Here is a 20444-nt window from a genome sequence, read left to right as displayed (position 1 = left end):
GTGTGTGTGTGTGTGTGTGTGTGTGTGTGTGTGTGTGTGAAAGAGTGTGTATGAGTGAGAGAGGTAGGGTGTCCAAACCAAAAACAGACAAATACGCACAAACAGTGAAAACTAGATGTAAATCCATGCGTTTCAAATAAAAAGGGCAGCAAAGTTATCACACACACACAAATACACACTCACCACTCCTTTAAAGAAGAAGGCCAGGCCACAGGCCACGCCGAGCACTATTAACACGATGGCCAGCGTGGTACCGTACTGAAACACAGCAAAACACAATCCTTGTCTTAAAATGGTAGCGGTTTGTAACAAAAAGATAATTAAAAATGAAAAAATAAAACGTCGTTGTGCCGTACTGAAACACAGCACAAATCAGGCCTTGTCTCAAAATGTTACCGGTTTGTAAAAAAAAAAAAAAAAGATAATCAAACATGGATAAATAAAATGTCGTTGTGCTGCCGTACTAAAACATAGCAAAACACATCTTGTAAAAGAAAAAGATAATTAAAAATTGATCAATAAAATATCGTTGAGCTGCCGTACTAAAACATAGCAAAACACAATCCTTGTCTTAAAATGGTACCGGTTGGAAAGAACTAAACAAAAAGGGAAAAAATCGAGAAAACAAAACACGGCTATGCTGTAAGATACATAAAAATGAGAAACAAAACATGTTTGTGCTGAACTAATACAAAGAACAAGTCGCGTAAGGCGAAAATACAATATTTAGTCAAGTAGCTGTCGAACTCACAGAATGAAACTGAACGCAATGCCATTTTACTCGTAGCATCGTCAGGCCACCGCTCATGGCAAAGACAGTGAAATTGACAAGAAGAGCGGGGTAGTAGTTGCGCTAAGAAGGATAGCACGCTTTTCTGTACCTCTCTTTGTTTTAACTTTCTGAGCGTGTTTTTAATCCAAACATATCATATCTATATGTTTTTGGAATCAGGAACCGACAAGGAATAAGATGAAAGTGTTTTTAAATTGATTTGGACAATTTAATTTTGATAATAATTTTTATATATTTAATTTTCAGAGCTTGTTTTTAATCCGAATATAACATATTTATATGTTTTTGGAATCAGCAAATGATGGAGAATAAGATAAACGTAAATTTGGAGCGTTTTATAAATTTTTATTTTTTTTTACAATTTTCCGATTTTTAATGACCAAAGTCATTAATTAATTTTTAAGCCACCAAGCTGAAATGCAATACCGAACCCCGGGCTTCGTCGAAGATTACTTGACCAAAATTTGAACCAATTTGGTTGAAAAATGAGGGCGTGACAGTGCCGCCTCAACTTTCACGAAAAGCCGGATATGACGTCATCAAAGACATTTATCAAAAAAATGAAAAAAACGTATGGGGATTTCATACCCAGGAACTCTCATGTCAAATTTCATAAAGATCGGTCCAGTAGTTTAGTCTGAATCGCTCTACACACACACACAGACACACACACACACACACACACACACACATACACCACGACCCTCGTCTCGATTCCCCCCTCTACGTTAAAATATTTAGTCAAAACTTGACTAAATATAAAAACACAGTAGGATTTTCTTGCCCTCTTTTCTCTTCACATTTTTTCTGTCGGACGTTTCGTGAAATCTCCCAATGCAAAATCACAGAAGAAAGACAAACATACGCTCTTTTCGCGATTTTCTCTTCACGCTATCTTCCATTTTACTGCGGCATTTTTCGTGAACGCTTTCTATGCTGTTTATAAATCTCCCAAAGCAAAATCACAGAAAAAAAGCCGTAGTCGACGAAAGACTCTCTGTTAACGATTTTCTCTTAACACTTCCCGCCCTCCTGCCGGACTGTATGTGATGAGTAATTAGCGTGATGCGGCGAGCACCTGGGCCCTCCATCCGATAGAGGTCACTTTCGATCTGGGCCCAGCCCTGGCTTTCTCTGGCCAGCCCTTAAGCCGACCACCGCCATTGTTCCACACGCGAATAAGAAGGAGCGATGGATTTGTGTGCATCAGCCAAGGTAATAAACGATGGCGGGCAGTTCTTACTTTTGTTATTGATGAACAATTCAAAGGCTTAGGCACATGGATTTTTTCATGGATTCATTTCTTAAAACCCATTAGTGGCTCTTTAAAAAACGTATTCATAAACAAGAAATTCCTCCGAGGTAGGAAAAACAACCCCGTTGGTCAAATGGAAATAACCATTCTCACTGCCACCAACTGAGAAGGTTATTTGCCTTTGACCATTAATATCTCCCTCTATAAGTCCTTGTAGAATCTTAATCCACCAATAACTCCCTAACCGTGTGTTTGACTGGTCCCAATTTTTGTAAGGACCGTCTCAGGAATGTATAGAACCTGTTCACCAAGTTTGGTGACGATCGGTCCGTTCATTCTTGAGATCTATATGCGAACACAAACAAACAAACACATGGAGCGAATCCTATACACACCCCTATACCGGGGGTGTAAAAACAATACCAATTCTGCGCAAAAAGCAGTCCTGTACTTATGGGGAGAAGACTTTAACACTTTGTAGTTTTGGAGCAGTCTGCTTCACGCCAAAAAGACGGGACCAAAGATTTGTGGGAATCAGCGAGGTCAGTAAACGATAATAAACAACTCAAGTCGGAAGAAGAAAGCTTATATCCTTCTGCTAACAATTATATATTGTTGCCCCCGTACAGATGGAGGACAAGACTTGAAAGTGGTGTGCTTTGGGAGCAATGTGCCGCACACCAGCAAGAATGGGCGATGGATGTGTGTACACCAGCGAGGTCAACACACCAGCGTGCACCCTTTCTCTTGTTGGTAAACAGGAAACAATGTCGACACTTTCCTGTACAGGCGGTCCTTCATTGAGCCTTAAGTCGACTTCGCGAAGTCTTTTTACCCAAAACTCAGTGCTTAAGCTCTGTACTGTGCGGCTAGCTTCGACTTCGCCCAATTAATGACAGGCTTCTATATCTATATACTGCTTGTGTGTGTCTGTCTGTCTGTCTGTCTGTGTGTTCACGATTCACGGCCATAGTTCTCGATGGATCTGCTTCAAATTTGGTGGGCATATTCAGGTAGACCCCGGACACAATCGTGGAAAATTTTGAACACGTGCGTGCTCTCAGCGCGCAGCGCTGAACCGATTTTGGTTTTTCTGTACATCCATTCCCAGTAACTCTTCCTTATCTTCTCCAGTGTTTTGCGCGTTTATCTCCCTTCCTTCGTACGGTGCGCCGGCGAAGCCGGCGTACACTCGGCAAAGCCGGGTCTACTTCTTCCCGGCGAAGCCGTACCCGGCGAAGCGGGTATTCATCTAGTAACAATTAAAGATGTTTCTGTTTGATGAGCTGAAGACTTATTTTTTTACTGTTGGACAAAAATGTTCCTGAATTTTGATTTGTTATTGTTCTGATCAGACGTGCTTCATTGTTCATACCACTTACGCGGCATTGCACATGTCTAAGATAAAACTGTGTGCTGCTTTAGATTTATGGAGTTACAATTATGCATTGTTCTGTCCTTGTGGGCGGCAAAGACGCGGGAGTGTAACGTCTCTGGAACAGATGTTGATTGTTCCGAGACATGCATACATGCCTTCAATTTATGGATGTGCACTTATGGACATAATAGACGATGAGACTTACCTGTCTTACGTAGCTAATGTTTGTGATACGATTAGCACGACTTTAGACAAATCATGTTTCTGCTCTGGATTTATGGATTAACCATGGACTTTTCTTTACTGGTGGATTGAAGATTACATTTTTAAATTATTTTTTTCAAGATAAAAGTTTTATTTAATGTATTAATTCATTCATTCTTTCGTGGATTGAAGAATTGAAGGTATGTAATCGTGGAGCAAGGCGTCTCTGAAATAGATGTTAACTGTCCGGGTGAGACTCGAATGTACATGTCCAAAGAAGTGTATCGTTCATACGATTGAAAAGACTCTGGACATGTCTGCAATAAGGATGGTTACACTGCTGACCGGATTAGCCGATGAATGCGAACGCATGACGTGTTTGACAGAGATTTCCGTTGCCATGGTTATTTTGATGATTGCAAAATTGCAGGTAAATCTTCGTGGTGGTCGCGGTACTGCCAATCTCTGAACTGGATTGTTATTGTTTGCATCTATTTCCCTCTTTCCCAGCATGAGGCAATTGCAGCGTCAATCTCCAATCGCTGTCTTTTAACAAAAGACTGTACAAGGATAAGGCAGGAAGTACGTCAGATTTGTCGTTTCGCCGTGTCTCTCTCTCTCTCGCTACCCTTATAAAATAAAGTTCAGTTCAGTTTTCTACTACCAATATTCCAACACACTTCATCTCATAGAGAAAATCAACACCCCCAAAATAGACGATAATCGGAAATAACTCTGTCGGGTTCGTATTGGTTGTGAAAGAGTGACCTCTCTTGCTTTTATTGGGACAAACTTTCCCTCGTGAGATTGTAGGCCAGTCACTAGCGAGGGGTGTGTCTGAAACTCGTTTGACAAGAAGCACGTTTGCCTCAATAAGAAAACTCAATATTCACTCTGTCACAACCCATACAAACCCAACAGAGTTATTTCCCGAGTTGTTCTCACTCAGTGCTTCTTCTATTCCTCACCGATCACCCCGTGTCAGAGAGAAATATGTTAGTGTGCGCTGCACGCTGCCTCCAGGCTTATTGCCAGAGCTGTCGGCCTCGATCCTGGCACGTCGCACCATCAATTGTGCATCAATTGCTCATTTTTTATTCCGCCGCTGGGTCATATAGCACGTTATGCAAATGCAGAGGGTCAACACTGGACGGTCGAGGGGCCGGGATCGAGCATCATCACGTCCTTTCGATCATAGCGTTGCTGATCTGTGTCGATCTTGGTGCCAGGTTTCTGGTGTAGTTCTTCATGATTGCGTGTAGGTTTTTTTGTTTGGGGAGGGGGGGGGGGGTCTCTTTTCCCGAAAAGATATTTTGTTTGTTTGTTTTGTGTGCTCGATCTTAGTGAGTGTGGATACAAAAAAATCGGGTTTTTTTAAAAAAAAATTTTTTTACCGTTTCAGCCGAGTCAGTTTGGCAGCTTGATGGAGGTTAATGGAGGATGCCTGTCGTTTGTTGGTTCTTTCATATTTTTGGGATGCTCCAAGAGTGAGATGAGTTTGTTTTGTTGTAGTCCTGTTTAACTTGCTCCGGCTGTCCCGTCCATTCCTCTCAGTCTTTGTCCTCAACCAATCTTTCTTCTTTTTTCTTCCCCCCTTTTTACATTTAGTCAAGTTTTGACTAAATGTTTTAACATAGAGGGGGAATCGAGACGAGGGTCGTAGTGTATGTGTATGTGTGTGTGTGTGCGTGTGTGTGTGTGTGTGTGTGTGTGTGTGTGTGTGTGTGTGTGTGTGTGTGTGTAGAGCGATTCAGAGTAAACTACTGGACTGATCTTTATGAAATTTTACATGAGAGTTCCTGGGTATGATATCCCCTTCATTTTTTGGATAAATGTCTTTGATGACGTCATATCCGGCTTTTTGTAAAAGTTGAGGCGGCACTGTCACTCCCTCATTTTTCAATAAAATTTATTGAAATTTTGGCCATTGTAATTAAAATTATTTTTTTATAAAACGATCAAAAATTACGTCCATATTATACTTCATCATTTTCTGATTCCAAAAACATATAAATATGTTATATTCGGATTAAAAACAAGCTCTGAAAATTAAAAATTATGATTAAAATAAAATTTTCGTAATCGCTTTAAACACAATTTCATCTTATTCCTTGTCAGTTCCTGATTCCAAAAACATATAGATATGATATGTTTGGATTAAAAACACGCTCAGAAAGTTAAAACAAAGAGAGAGGTACAGAAAAGCGTGCTATGCAGCACAGCGCAACCACTACCGCACTAAACAGGCTACCTATAATGTTAAGGCACAACGCTCGCTGTTGCTACGTGTTCATAACGTTTAATTCCTTTTTTTGTATTTAATGAATCAAGCTATTCATTTGTTCAATTAATATTCTTTGTCTTAATTTTCTGTTTTAATTTCTGGCGGATTTTTTCCCCATATTCAGAGCTGCCGTACTGAAGTTCTCCCCACTATTCAGTCTCAGCTACTACGTTTACTCATAATGATTGGTTTAAACAGTGATTTATACAACATTTCAGAATTTACAATATATATATGCAATAAAGAAGCACAACAAGCTAGACTTTTACGTGTCTTCGTTATGGACATTTTGAAGCTGCGAAGAGTATTCTTCACATTATACTGAAAGCAGTAAGAGCAGAAGTAAGGGGTTATTCATACTGGTACATAGAACATCTTCCTAACCAGAGGAAGACTAGACAGAGCGTCAGAGCGGATCGTGAAGATAACACTTTCTACTGTCAATTTGCATTGCCGTTGGACCGTGGAATGACTTCTATCGTAGCTACATCTTCAAAGGGGAGAAAGAGGAGCTGTGAGCAATCAAAACAAACTACACTGTACCACGCAAGAGGAGCCAACAGCAGGACTTAGAGACGGTTCAACGCCTTCAACATTCAGAGTTCCAGTGTTGTAGAATGCTCCCAAGTGGAATCGACCGGCAGACTCTTGTCTGTCTGTCTGTACTGTCGGTCTGTCTGTCTCTTTCTCTCTCTCTTTGTCGTTTGGTCCACGTAACCAGTGCAGTAAAATACTTCAGGTGCGGTCTAGGAACGTCTGCGTCTCTGTCTCTCTGTCTGTCTCTCTCTGTCTCTCTCTCTCTCTCTCTCTCTCTCTCTCTGTCTGTCTCTCTCTGTCTCTCTCTCTCTCTCTCTCTCTCTCTCTCTCTCTCTCTCTCTCTCTCTCTCTCTCTCTCTCTCTCTCTCTCTCTCTCTCTCTCTCTCTGCCCTTGTGCAGTGCACAGGTTAATTACACTCTTTGCTTTAATGTGTTTGCACTCGGTTCAAAGTGTATGGGAACATACTATTTCCGGGGGTAAAAGCAGACTTTCATCTCGGAAGTTGAGATAAAACAAAAATAGAATCCAGGTTTATATAGGTGCGCCCAGGTCATGAGTAAGCGTGCAGACCAATCAGCATAAAAGCAAACACTGTGAGATTACCTCTGACTATGCTAGCACCCTGCACCTCCCTCCTCTTATCATAAGCACAACCCCCCTCACCTGAACAACACGCTCAGGTGTGATGCATAGCACAGGTAAGTTCATCAGACACCCGCGGGACTTCATTTTGCGCTTGACTGCACGCGCGTCGTCAGCCAAGGTGTGGGCAGCGACACGAAAAGAATGACCAGTGGGTCGTGAAGGACTCTGGCGCAACCTGTACTATCCTGTGATGGGGGATGCAGTTAGCGGACTGTTTGATGTTATTGTGGTGGCAGTGATGATGCTCGAACTCTCACTGTTGGTGTTGCTGATGGTCACTGGTGGTGACTGATTATTTTTTCAGGGTAAAACCTGTTGGTGGTTGTTGTAACATGATACTGGTAAGTGGGAAACTCTTGGTACTCGAGGTACTGTCGCGGGCAGTGCTAGCTCTGGAAAGACTGACGTAGAACCCCCCTTTTAAGACCTCTAAAAATCTGAGAAAATCGGGTATTAAAAAGGAGGGAGTCTTATAAATGGGGGTAATTTTACAGTGGTTAAGAACAGGGAGTCTGAGAAAACAAGGTCTTAAAAAGTAGGGGGATCTTAAAAGGGGGGATCCGCTGTACCTGGCTATACTCGTCGGGATTTTGGGAAGAAGAATTAGTTTCAGCCACCCGGGCGTGGATCTCAGTTGTCCAACACTGCATCAACTTTTGTGTTTGTTTGATAGATTCAGACTTTAACAAGTAGAATAATAACATACAGTGTATAAGCTCCATTATAAACCTTTGCAACGCCGTGTGTCAATTTCGCTGAAAGCGAAAGTCGTCGTCTTGAATCGCTGCTTGTCTGATTTGAACATGTTTTATCTGCGTCTTGTTCTTTCCTAAGTGAACGCCGAGCTTAACAAAGTCCTCGATTATGGAACTCCTGTGGTGATTTTTGTTACACCTGAAGCTTTATTTCTTTAAATTAAAAATGTATTCATGATACGTTTGGTCAATGAACTCGTTTCCATAGAGATAGCGACGACGAGAGAGCCAGCTAGTTACCTTTAGCGTGAACAGCACATGTTGTCACCTTCTGGCCAGAAATAAGTCATTATGGCGCGATGACTGTTCATGTTGCTGTGGCTTTTGTTGTCCGTTGTCTGTGAAGATAATTACTGATGTTTCCTCTCAAGTCAGAAATGCCAGGTTAACCAGGGGGTTTGGTTTCAGATGAAAATGAGGAAGCAAAGTCGCTTCACTGATTTTTTTGGGATTTTTTTACTTTGCAAGGATTTGACTTGCTGGGGTGAAAAACAATGATTCAAAAAAGGGGTCGTTTTTACTACCGTATATTAACATTGATTCACAAAGACCTAGACTATTGGGTTATCGTTCCCTAGTAATTGGCTAGCTTGGCCCCTATGTTAGATTTATTCGCCCAGAAAGGAAGATTAACAATTCTTTAGATTCTGATTTTTGCTTTGGACGCAAATCTGCACAGACAGACAAGACAAAGCTCGGACGGACGGACGGACGGACGGACGGACGGACGGACGGACGGACGGACGGACGGACGGACGGACGGACGGACGGACGGACGGACGGACGGACGGACGGACGGACGGACGGACGGACAACCAGCCAGTCAGACAGAAAGAGAGAATAATCAATGATCTATACATACAGACGAACTCTTTTGGTTTTTACCTGCATACGCTTTGTATAAATACTTCCCCTGCATTTGTGTAAATACTTCCCCTGCAAACCCTAAACCACTTTAAAAAAACACACACACACAAACAAAAAACAACACGAAACAAAACAAAATAAGAAAGAGAGAATTTAACAGATCCAACCTGTCTTTATTTTAAATAAAAAGATCAGAAAATGAAAGCTGAACTCACAAAAGAGAGGACACATTTATCCTCGCGGATGGTGCCGCAGCAGCCACAGAAAGCGAGGAGTGCCACAGCCCCGCCGCCCGCGATCAGCAGGTAGGTGGTGACCTCGTACAGCTGGTTGCCCACGATGGGCGTCACGTTGCGAGCACCAAAGTCCGTCACCAGCAGCCACACTCCCACTCCCAGCGCGGCGCACCCGATTATCTGTGGACACAAGAGAAACGATTTAATAAAATGAAAACGTGAGTGTACAAATAAAATAAATAATAAATTCAAACACGTTTAAAGCAAGTCACGCAAAGCGAATAAGTACGTAAAGCTTCATGAAGATCGGTCAAGTAGTTGTTTTTTCTCTGAATCGCTCTACACATACACATTGACACACTTACACCACCAACCTCATCTTTCTTTCTTTATTTGGTGTTTAACGTCGTTTTCAACCACGAAGGTTATATCGCGACGGGGAAAGGGGGGGGGGGGAGATGGGATAGAGCCACTTGTCAATTGTTTCTTGTTCACAAAAGCACTAATCAAAAATTTGCTCCAGGGGCTTGCAACGTAGTACAATATATTACCTTACTAGGAGAATGCAAGTTTCCAGTACAAAGGACTTAACATTTCTTACATACTGCTTGACTAAAATCTTTACAAAAATTAATTGACTATATTCTATACAAGAAACACTTAACAAGGGTAAAAGGAGAAACAGAATCCGTTGGTCGCCTCTTACGACATGCTGGGGAGCATCGGGTAAATTCTTCCCCCTAACCCGCGGGGGGTACCAACCTCATCTCGATTCCTGGTCTATGTAAAAACATCTCATCAAAACTTGACTAAATGTAAAATGAGAAGAGAATTAAATAAAAGAGGCAAGCCGTATACAAAGAACACACTATATTTACAAAAAATATCCTGAACAAATCAATAAAATAAATGACTGGAGTCCGAACCAACCCACCACTTCAGAAAAATAAATTACAAATGGCAGCTTAGAAAATGACAGTCCTATATATAATCTTCTATTCTTCGTTTCATAAAAATCAATGGCTCCACAAAAAGCACAGCTCGAACACAAGCACAGCCTAATAATAAAACGAGAAAACTAATGACAAAAAATGCAATTCTTTTCAAACAAAACCACTCTCAAATATTCAGTCGTTCTGGGAATAATTTGCCCCTTGCTGCAACAAAACGTCGGTAACAGCCGTTGTCATGGCAACGAGAGTAATTGCAAATTGCAGTCTTTGACAAGAAACACTGGAAACTCTGACATCTCATAAAACAAGCACTAACTCCGAGTCACAAGGAAAGGAGGCTGACAATTGGTTAATCAGGAACTCCTGGCTAATTTCAGCGAAAAGGATTATGCGCAAGTTGAGACGGCAAAGAGAACTTCTTGAGCGAAGTTAGGGATTTGGTTAAACAAAAGAAAACAAAAACAAAAACTTTTCGTTGAAGCACAAACCAGAGCGTTCTTGTATCGACGTTATAATCGATTTTCTTTCTTCGTTCGTGAAACTAGCAAGACCAATTTCCTAATCACTACCTATATTGCTCAGTAGCATGGAATTATGATGAGAGTAGCTACCATCTCATCCCTGGTGTGGGCGGGGATGTAGCTCAGTCGGTAGCGCGCTGGATTTGTATCCAGTTGGCCGCTGTCAGCGTGAGTTCGTCCCCACGTTCGGCGAGAGATTTATTTCTCAGAGTCAACTTTGTGTGCACTCTCCTCGGTGTCCGAACACCCCCGTGTGTACACGCAAGCACAAGACCAAGTGCGCACGCAAAAAGATCCTGTAATCCATGTCAGAGTTCGGTGGGTTATAGAAACACGAAAATACCCAGCATGCTTCCTCCGAAAACGGCGTATGGCTGCCTAAATGGCGGGGTAAAAAACGGTCATACACGTAAAATTCCACTCGTGCAAAAAACACGAGTGTACGTGGGAGTTTCAGCCCACAAACGCAGAAGAAGAAGAAGATCCCTGGTGTGGGTTAGGCCAGTCTGGCTGAATGGTAAAAACCTTCTGCAGTCACGACAAGTATGACACGTGCGCCATTAAGAAATGTCGAACTATTCAAGATCCTTGCTGTTACAATAATTACGCCATTTTCATAATAAATCTAGGATTTTTTTCCTGGTAGAAATGTCAAAACAACATGTTGCATCTTTCTTTCGAAAGGCAGAAAGTAATCTTTTTGGTATAAAAGCATTTAAGAATGTTCGCACGTCAACAATACTCGTCACGGCTGCGACAGCTGGGTCACATCGAAAGGTTTTCTTTTCTGTCCTGCTTTGCCTAAAGACTGCTACCATGTGTTGGTGAAAACTCAAACGACACAGTAGAAGAACAACAACCAATGAGCCGAGACAGTTCTCCCAGAAATACGTGAATGTTTCTATGCGTCTGAGAACACCTGCGCTGAGGTGCACGAAGAGAAAATGGGTGCCATCCAGCTGGTGGGAACAACCCGCGGGGTCTGATAGCTTGAGAGAAAGTGGGTGCCATCCAGCTGGTGGGAACAACCCGCGGGGTCTGATAGCTTGAGAGAAAGTGGGTGCCATCCAGCTGGTGGGAACAACCCGCGGGGTCTGATAGCTTGAGAGAAAGTGGGTGCCATCCAGCTGGTGGGAACAACCCGCGGGGTCTGATAGCTTGAGAGAAAGTGGGTGCCATCCAGCTGGTGGGAACAACCCGCGGGGTCTGATAGGTTGAAATCGCCACAAATCCCCTTTGTCATTGTCTCACTGTGTATTACATCCACGGCTTTTCCTATATAGTCCACAATCACTCACCTGTGTCTTACACCTCAATGTTACTTTCCGTCCCGACCCTACGCCTTGTCCTACTGTGTCTCACAGTCAGTTGCCAACTTTCACATGTGACCCATATCTACAATTGTTTCTGTGCGTCTCTGTCCCACTGTGTCCCAAATTGAGAATTCAATCGTTCCTTTTTTTTCTCAGGGCCCTTGAACCTTTTCCCATTGTTTCTCACATCCTAAGCCTTCTCTATTTGCGTCACGAGACCCCTTTCCTTGTCCCATAAGTCCTACATCAGAGCCGTTTCTGTGCGTCACAGCACTATTTTTTTCTGTGTCCCCGGTGTCCAATATCCACTGGTGTCCTTTTAAAATGTGCTACGCCCTAACCCAATCATAAGCCTGGAAACACGCATGGACACGCAACACAACAAAACAGAGTAATTTTGGACCAGCAGCTAAATCTTTAAACAGACGTGGTAATTCTAAGGGCAACCAGGCGCCTAATGAGATTTCAAACAAGAAACAATTTTCATCAGCTAAAATGATGTGTTGGCTTTGGAGTTCTAGCAGCCTTTTATAAAACCGTGAACCTACGCAAATCGCAATGGCAATACAACGGAAACATGATTATTAAGTTTCTTTAAAACAAAATAACAATAAAAACACCTGTTTGCTGAATTTTACAGTGCAATTTGATTTTCTTCGAAAAAATGTTGTGCAATTAACAATGTTTAAAGAAGAAGAAGAGAGGTCGAGTTAGGTGTATGCAAACAATAATCCTTATTCCCGTGGAATAGTTGTACAAAAAAAAAGGGGGGGGGGGGGGGGGGGGGGCTCGTCCGAACGCACTATTCCATCCGGGCTGGAGGGTTTTTGTCCGAGAGGTTTTTCTTTTTAAAATACTTTTTATTTGATTGTTTTGTTTTGTTGTTGTGACCGGTAAGGAGCGAACAAGGTTTTTGTGTCTTTGTCATTTTTCCTTTTCATCCATTCTTTTTTTTCTCCTTGGGGGGAGGCGGGAGTCAGTTGTCTAAGGGGCAACGATACAAACATCCAGTAACAACTAAGTTATCAGTCAGTTGTCCAAGGGGCAACGATACAACCATCCAGTAAGACGTAAGTAACCAGCTCACCAGTATACAGACGTTGTAGCAGTGCAGCGTTCCCCTGAGGCACGTGGTACACCCGTCCTCGTTCTGACGTCGTCGTGACGCATTGGAGCGCGTGGAACGAGTCGACCGCTGCCGCTTCAACGGCTGAAACACACAACGATCGATAACATGAGTATCGAGAAAATACATCATATACTTGATGAAAAAACAAACTGATTTAAGTAAGCGGCCTTCCTGCTAGAAATTCCGCACCTGTGAGAAAGAGCAATACGAGAAGAATCATACACAAAACTATTGAGCAAATGAAAACTATGGCTGAAAGATACTTCATGCATGCAGTTGATACAAATGAATGAGTTAGGCTACACAGCGGCCTCCCTGTTAGATATTCCGCACCTAAGTGGAAGATTAATTAATGCCAAAAGTAACATAAAATCGCTAAGTTGTAGTACAACTCGATGAACGCAGTACATCGCATGGCGTAGCAGAACATTGGGCTCAACCCTTCACCTCGAATGCATGCAGCGCTCGGAGAATTGCATTCAATTTAAAATAAAGGGGGGGGGGGGGGGCTTCCATTTTCATACACTCGCTGAAAACAATGTGCGAATCTTAACGTGTCTTCTAAGCAGTCTAGCCTCACGTCAGGTTTAGTCGCATTCAACTGTTTTCAGCAACGACCGCATTCAATTTTGCGGACTGGTGTACCTCGGCCCTGAGATAACTGGCAACGATGTGACCACCCTTGGGATCACACTTCAAAAGTGGCACGAACATCAACCAGATCTAACTTCAAAAGTCAGACCATGAATGCAAGTTATATAGAACTTCAAACACCGACCATCATTGTTTTAAACTTTGATCATAAAACCTTAGACTTTCATCATCTTTCATCATCATTAGACTTTCGCTGCAGTTTAAGCGCGGGCCTCCCCGTGAGCTGTGATGAGGAACATACGGGGCAAATCACCTCAAAGAGCCAAGGATCAGAGGGAGGAATTCGAGACAGCATAATACTGAAATAATGAATCAAAAGAGGTTAGCGTATGAACGCTTGATGATAGACAAAATGAAACATTCATTAAGATACCGACATTCTGATCTCTGAACTTTGACGTGGATGGACACACACATAATGAGATACTGAACTTGTAATGATGTTATAATGAAGGGAAAAAAGAACTTAACTCAGCTAGGTTCTCGTCTTATTCTCACTCTCGACTAACCGAGATTGAAATAACAACACCTAATTTTGCTCAGTTCATTTTCCCTTCATTATAACATCATTACAAGTTATCTGTTTGTCCGTTCATTTCAAAAACCGCTAGGCCAACATCGTTTTCGTGAAATTGTTTTGTCCAAGACTAAGCGTTCAATTTTGTGTGTGTGTGTGTGCTATTATTAGTGATAAGCATTCTTTGTGCTCTGGATTTCAGTCAATCAATCAATATGAAGCTTATATAGCGCGTATTCCGTGGGTACAGTTCTAAGCGCTTGTCGGATTTCAGAGCAATACAGCTAAAGTTAAACCGATTTAGTGCAATCAGAAAATGTGGTCAAAAGCCGCAGTGGCACAAATATCAGGAGGAGGAGCAGGACGGGGAGAAAGAAGAAGAAAACATTTTTCGGAGGTACACCTCAGGATCACCTCCATTCTTCAATCAATCAATCAATGAGTCTTATATCGCGCATATTCCGTGGGTACAGTTCTAGGCGCTCTGCAGTGATGCCGTGTGAGATGAAATTTTATACGGCCAGTAGATTGCAGCCATTTCGGCGCATATTTACCTTTCACGGCCTATTATTCCAAGTCACACGGGTATAGGTAGACAATTATTAACTGTGCCTAAGCAATTTTGCCAGGAAAGACCCTTTTGTCAATCGTGGGATCTTTAACGTGCACACCTAATGTAGTGTACACGGGGGAAGGTTCGGACACCGAAGAGAGTCTGCACACAAAGTTGACTCTGTGAAATAAATGTCCGCCGAAGCTGGGATGGAACTCACGCTGACAGCGGCCAACTGAATACAAATCCAGCGCGCTACCGACTGAGCTATATCCTTCTTGCTTCTTTGATATGTATTACTAATAGTTCTGCTGACACGAAACATGTAAAAGAGTACGTGAAGACAGTGTTCCACTTCAGAGACATGTAAACACGAAACAAATACAACATGGAATACCTGGAATAAAGAAGAAGACCGAGGGCTGTGTGATCAACGAAATTAATTATTCAATAAAACACGTTATCATCAAGCATAATTTACAAGTCAACAGTCACAAGTATGATATCCAGTATAAAGTTGCAGTTCAGCACGTAGCATAATCTGTAAATGACCCCTCGTCTCATCTCTCTCTCTCTCTCTCTCTCTCTCTCTCTCTCTCTCTCTCTCTCTCTCTCTCTCTCTCTCTCTCTCTCTCTCACTCACTCACTCACTCACTCACTCACTCACTCACTCACTCACACTCTCTCCCTCTCGGTCTCTCTCTCTGTCTGTCTGTCTCTCTCTCTCACACACTCTCTTTCTCTCTTCCCCTCTCTCTCTCTCTCACTCACTCACTCACTCACTCACTCACTCACTCACTCACTCACACACACACTCTCTCTCTCGGTCTCGGTCTGTGTCTGTCTGTCTGTCTGTCTGTCTGTCTGTCTCTCTCTCTCTCTCTCTCTCTCTCTCTCTCTCTCTCTCTCTCTCTCTCTCTCTCTCTCTCAAGCACCGCCTCCTTGTGTATCCACCAAAAGCTGTCGGGCTATTCCACAAAGCAGGTCAATATATACTAAACCGACAAATGTGGCGATTTATCTGACCATCAGCGCACCTAACACATTGAGTGACCACAGAGAACCTGCCTAGAGATAGCCATCTTAGTCCTAGCTTCCAGGGACCCACAGCGCCGAGCCTTGTCCCAAGACAGTCTTGTTGCCACGACAACGGGGTACTTTGTAGCCTTGTTTAGTGGCCATGCCAAGCAGCAAGATGGTAAATTGACAGTGCGTTGACTGCTTTCTGAAAGGCGCTGTTTGTTTGCTCTTTGAACATGGACTGAAGAGGGAAACGACATTCTGGCTGCCAATCAGCATAACTACAAAGCCGGCTTTTTAGAAACACGATTTTGCGATATATAGTCGAATGGACTGCCTGGAAAAATCTTCAAAATACTGCCGGGTTCACCTGACAAGTTTTATGTCTTCTGTAGATGTTGCTTTGTTTGGTTTTGTTCTGTTTTGTTGTTGTTTGTTTGTTTGTTTGTTTGTTGTTTGTTTCAGGTGAACGTTTACATCTTGGTCATTTTATATCAGCTTCGAAGGCTGATTCTCTCTCTTAGTCTCACTCGGGTCGCTGACTCGACCCCCGCCCTCTTTTTCAAGGCTGTCATTTCGGCATTACAGTTTGGTATTAAGCACGTGATCTAAGTAACGAGACAGTCGGAGTTAGTGAGAAGCACGGTATGAACGTTCTCACCTTGGACAACTCCTCTATCACCTCAGGCGGCAGGATTCTGGACGCTGCAGTGCGACGGGGCCGATTTCGCCCCAAACACAGGTTGAAAGGCATTGTACTGACCGGTCAAATTACTCCCACAGAAACACACACATCACATACTACACACAGTCTCACTTGTGTCATAGAATTAAGCAAAATGCACACCGACGCTAACACAGAAGATCCGTACAAAACTGCTAGTTTTTTTGTCACAACCCTTTGAAAACACAGAGAAAATGGTCCATAGTGAATATATATGCCGCTTGAAATAATCAAGACGCTCTGAAATCCAGAAATTACGAGCAGTGAAGTTGTCGCAACAAACTGCGAGATTTAGAAATTCTGTTGAAATCGCTTATTCGACGAAACAGCACTTTTACTGTGGTCTCATTCCGACCTGTTTGAAGGCGATATGGATGTTTTAGTCAAACCGCTCGGAGAAAGTTCTTGTCTTGTCATGATTCCATGTCGCTGTCTGAACTGTCTGGGAGTTTCAACTTATTCTAAATAGGAAAAGTTCGTGACTCGACATACCTCAATAAAAGTTGTATTGATCCATATCCTATGAATAGATAAGAAATGCCCAAATCAATCACTGAACAGAAAAACTTCACGACGCTGTATTCTTCGGCAGAGGTTTCGTCGATATATCGGTCACATTCATACTTCTTTATTGTTGTTACTCAATAACATTGACAGTCAGCAAAAAAGGGCACTCTCAGAAAAGGTTGACAAGAGTCGTTGGCACCTTAAAAACCACTCGCTGCGGGCAATGAATGGACGCAGCTTTGTCCAATTCAAAAGTTTGCTTCACGTTCACACACTGACGCGATTCTATTCCTCCTCAAACCAGCATTGTAGCCAGACGGGTCGAGTTTATCAACAGGCAACCCTATTCCAAACACATGAACGTTACCCGCTTCCTCCTTCACGGAGCAACATCATTCATTAACTTCGACACCACCACACACCCGTCTCCCTCGCTTCTTTGGCACGGGAGAAAGAAACAGAACCTCCAGTAGAGGCAAAGAAGGGAAACAAATTTTCGCTCTTCAGTGTATTCGCATGAGGTAGAGAGAGCGTTTAAAAAAAACCGACGAGAATTTCAGCTACGGTCTTGCCTGCGTTTTGGCGTAAGGTCAAAAGTATCCAATGTTCAAACACAATCCCCGATTTCTAAACACACGGCAGCCCTAGTGTTTGCCAGGTTAGAAAAAGAAACGCTGCTGCTATTTTCTTCGAGCAGCACCCGTTCTGTGGAGGCATAAACGAGGGGCTGTGATCTTACAAACACAAACTGCAGACAACGTACAACTTGATACAGATACACGCTCACAGCCCGTGTTGCAGAACAACGTCAACAATTATTGAACGCCGAGATAATACACAAACACACAGCGCCGTTTGTTGGTGGAGAACTCAACCACACACTGTGTGATAACACGCAATACCCTACCACTCTCTGTGTGATAATTCACAATACCCTACCACTCTCTGTGTGGTAATTCACAATACCCTACCACTCTCTGTGTGGTAATTCACAATACCCTACCACTCTCTGTGTGGTAATTCACAATACCCTACCACTCTCTGTGTGGTAATTCACAATACCCTACCACTCTCTGTGTGATAATTCACAATACCCTACCACTCTCTGTGTGATAATTCACAATACCCTACCACTCTCTGTGTGGTAATTCACAATACCCTACCACTCTCTGTGTGGTAATTCACAATACCCTACCACTCTCTGTGTGGTAATTCACAATACCCTACCACTCTCTGTGTGATAACACACAATACCCTACCACTCTCTGTGTGGTAATTCACAATACCCTACCACTCTCTGTGTGATAATTCACAATACCCTACCACTCTCTGTGTGGTAATTCACAATACCCTACCACTCTCTGTGTGGTAATTCACAATACCCTACCACTCTCTGTGTGATAATTCACAATACCCTACCACTCTCTGTGTGGTAATTCACAATACCCTACCACTCTCTGTGTGGTAATTCACAATACCCTACCACTCTCTGTGTGGTAATTCACAATACCCTACCACTCTCTGTGTGGTAATTCACAATACCCTACCACTCTCTGTGTGGTAATTCACAATACCCTACCACTCTCTGTGTGGTAATTCACAATACCCTACCACTCTCTGTGTGGTAATTCACAATACCCTACCACTCTCTGTGTGGTAATTCACAATACCCTACCACTCTCTGTGTGGTAATTCACAATACCCTACCACTCTCTGTGTGGTAATTCACAATACCCTACCACTCTCTGTGTGGTAATTCACAATACCCTACCACTCTCTGTGTGGTAATTCACAATACCCTACCACTCTCTGTGTGGTAATTCACAATACCCTACCACTCTCTGTGTGGTAATTCACAATACCCTACCACTCTCTGTGTGATAACACACAATACCCTACCACTCTCTGTGTGGTAATTCACAATACCCTACCACTCTCTGTGTGGTAATTCACAATACCCTACCACTCTCTGTGTGATAACACGCAATACCCTACCACTCTCTGTGTGGTAATTCACAATACCCTACCACTCTCTGTGCACGGAAAACATTCCTGACATTGGCACACATTTCTAATTTGTTCTCAGGCCAAGATCACCTCCTCGACTGAGAGAGGGCAATATGTACACTAAACAGGCGGAGCTACCTGTATCACCTGTGCCGTACAACACACGTGAGTAAGTGGAAAGACAAAACACTGGAGGCCAGCGCTGGCACGCTCAAGTGGCCTCCCCTCCAGCAGCAGGCGCTGAAAAGTCACCGCTGTGTCGACTCTGCCCGTGCTGGAAACAATCGCGCTTGGCACTAACGCACAAACTTACATGACCTACACTCGCAGCGGGTGGAGGAGCGGGAGGAGGTTGGGGTGGAATGCACAGGTGAGAATCAAAAGAGCAACGGGTCAGCCTCGCTGAGGGTAGGACTGGAATAGCGGACAGGTAGACATTGTAATCAAGGCAGGTGAACGGGGCACAGGTGTTGCAATTAAGGCGTAGGGCACGTAGGCGGACAAGCAAGACGTCTCAATCAAGGGGTAGGGAAGGGAAGGGAAGGGAAGTGTGTGTGTGTGTGTGTGTGTGTGTGTGTGTGTGTGTGTGTGTGTGTGTGTGTGTGTGTGTGTGTGTGTGTGTGTGTGTGATTGCTTGAGAAAGAGGTGAGACAGAGAGACAGAGAGACAGGGAGAGAGACAGACAGGGAGAGAGACAGACAGGTAGACAGCCAGACAGGTAGACTCGACAGAGAGAGAGAGGCAGAGACACTACAGACAGATAACATTACAGGCGCTCCCGAAGTCGACTTCGCCCAATATCAGAGACATGCAACGTATAATGACCGACCTTATACTAGTAGTTTCATGAAATCGAAAATGAGAATGAAGAGTTTTACACGGATAGATATTATACACACGGTGGGAAAACTGCATAGGTTTGGATTTCAACAATAATCTCTGGAGCTTCGAAGATGCCGAAAATTGTCGGGAAAATCGCATGCCTGTAAGAATATGAAAAACCAGACAGACATAACATTTTTTAAAAACACCATAAAACAGGAGAGAAAAAACCACCCAACTAAGTTATATACGAAGGTAAACACTATACGTGGTTGAGGTAACGACTACAGACAGCACTATCTCGGGTCTGTGGCTCAGGTGTGTTAGGGCCGGGTAGGTAGGGTGTATACCATGCACCCAGTGTTTATCACGGACAGTAATGATCTGGTTTCCCTTTCCGCAATACGCAGTCCTGTGGATATCCTATACAGTCTCACTATCGCTGTTCCATACTGGAAGCCACACAATCAGACAATGGCTTTGCTGAATTTGTATTCATCCACAATGCTGTCCCTAACCGAGCCCGAGGTTAACTTCGCAAAGACTTCGCGCAATCTGTTTACCGAAAATTCAGCGGCAAAGCTTCGTGCAGCGAGCTTTGTGAAGTAGGCTTCACGAAGTGGACTTCGCCCAATATCAGAGAAATGCAACGTATAATGACCGACCTTATAGTAGTTTCATGAAATCGAAAATGAGAATGAAGAGTTTTACACTGAGCAGGAGTGTCATGTCCTATTCATTCTATAAAGCAGTTCACAACAGTTAGTAT

General features: G+C 43.2%; 1 protein-coding gene across 4 annotated transcripts in view; it reads right to left on the bottom strand.

Moving 5' to 3' along the window:
• The window catches only part of LOC138967551 (tetraspanin-18B-like), a 346223-nt gene that overhangs the window by 18227 nt on the left and 307552 nt on the right, over positions 1-20444 (bottom strand). For 3 of the 4 annotated variants that reach the window (XM_070340128.1, XM_070340127.1, XM_070340125.1), the window contains exons 2-4: positions 12830-12952; positions 8935-9135; positions 184-258 (exon numbers count right to left, since the gene is read on the bottom strand). In XM_070340128.1, coding sequence (XP_070196229.1) covers positions 184-258; positions 8935-9135; positions 12830-12952 — 399 coding nt within the window. Of the gene's footprint in view, positions 1-183; positions 259-8934; positions 9136-12829; positions 12953-16276; positions 17464-20444 lie in introns of those variants that run through there. The other variant, XM_070340126.1, reaches the window with a different exon arrangement.

Source organism: Littorina saxatilis, linkage group LG5 (assembly GCF_037325665.1).
Source record: "Littorina saxatilis isolate snail1 linkage group LG5, US_GU_Lsax_2.0, whole genome shotgun sequence".
NCBI lineage: Eukaryota > Metazoa > Mollusca > Gastropoda > Littorinimorpha > Littorinidae > Littorina > Littorina saxatilis.
This window is presented reverse-complemented; position numbering and strand designations above follow the sequence as displayed.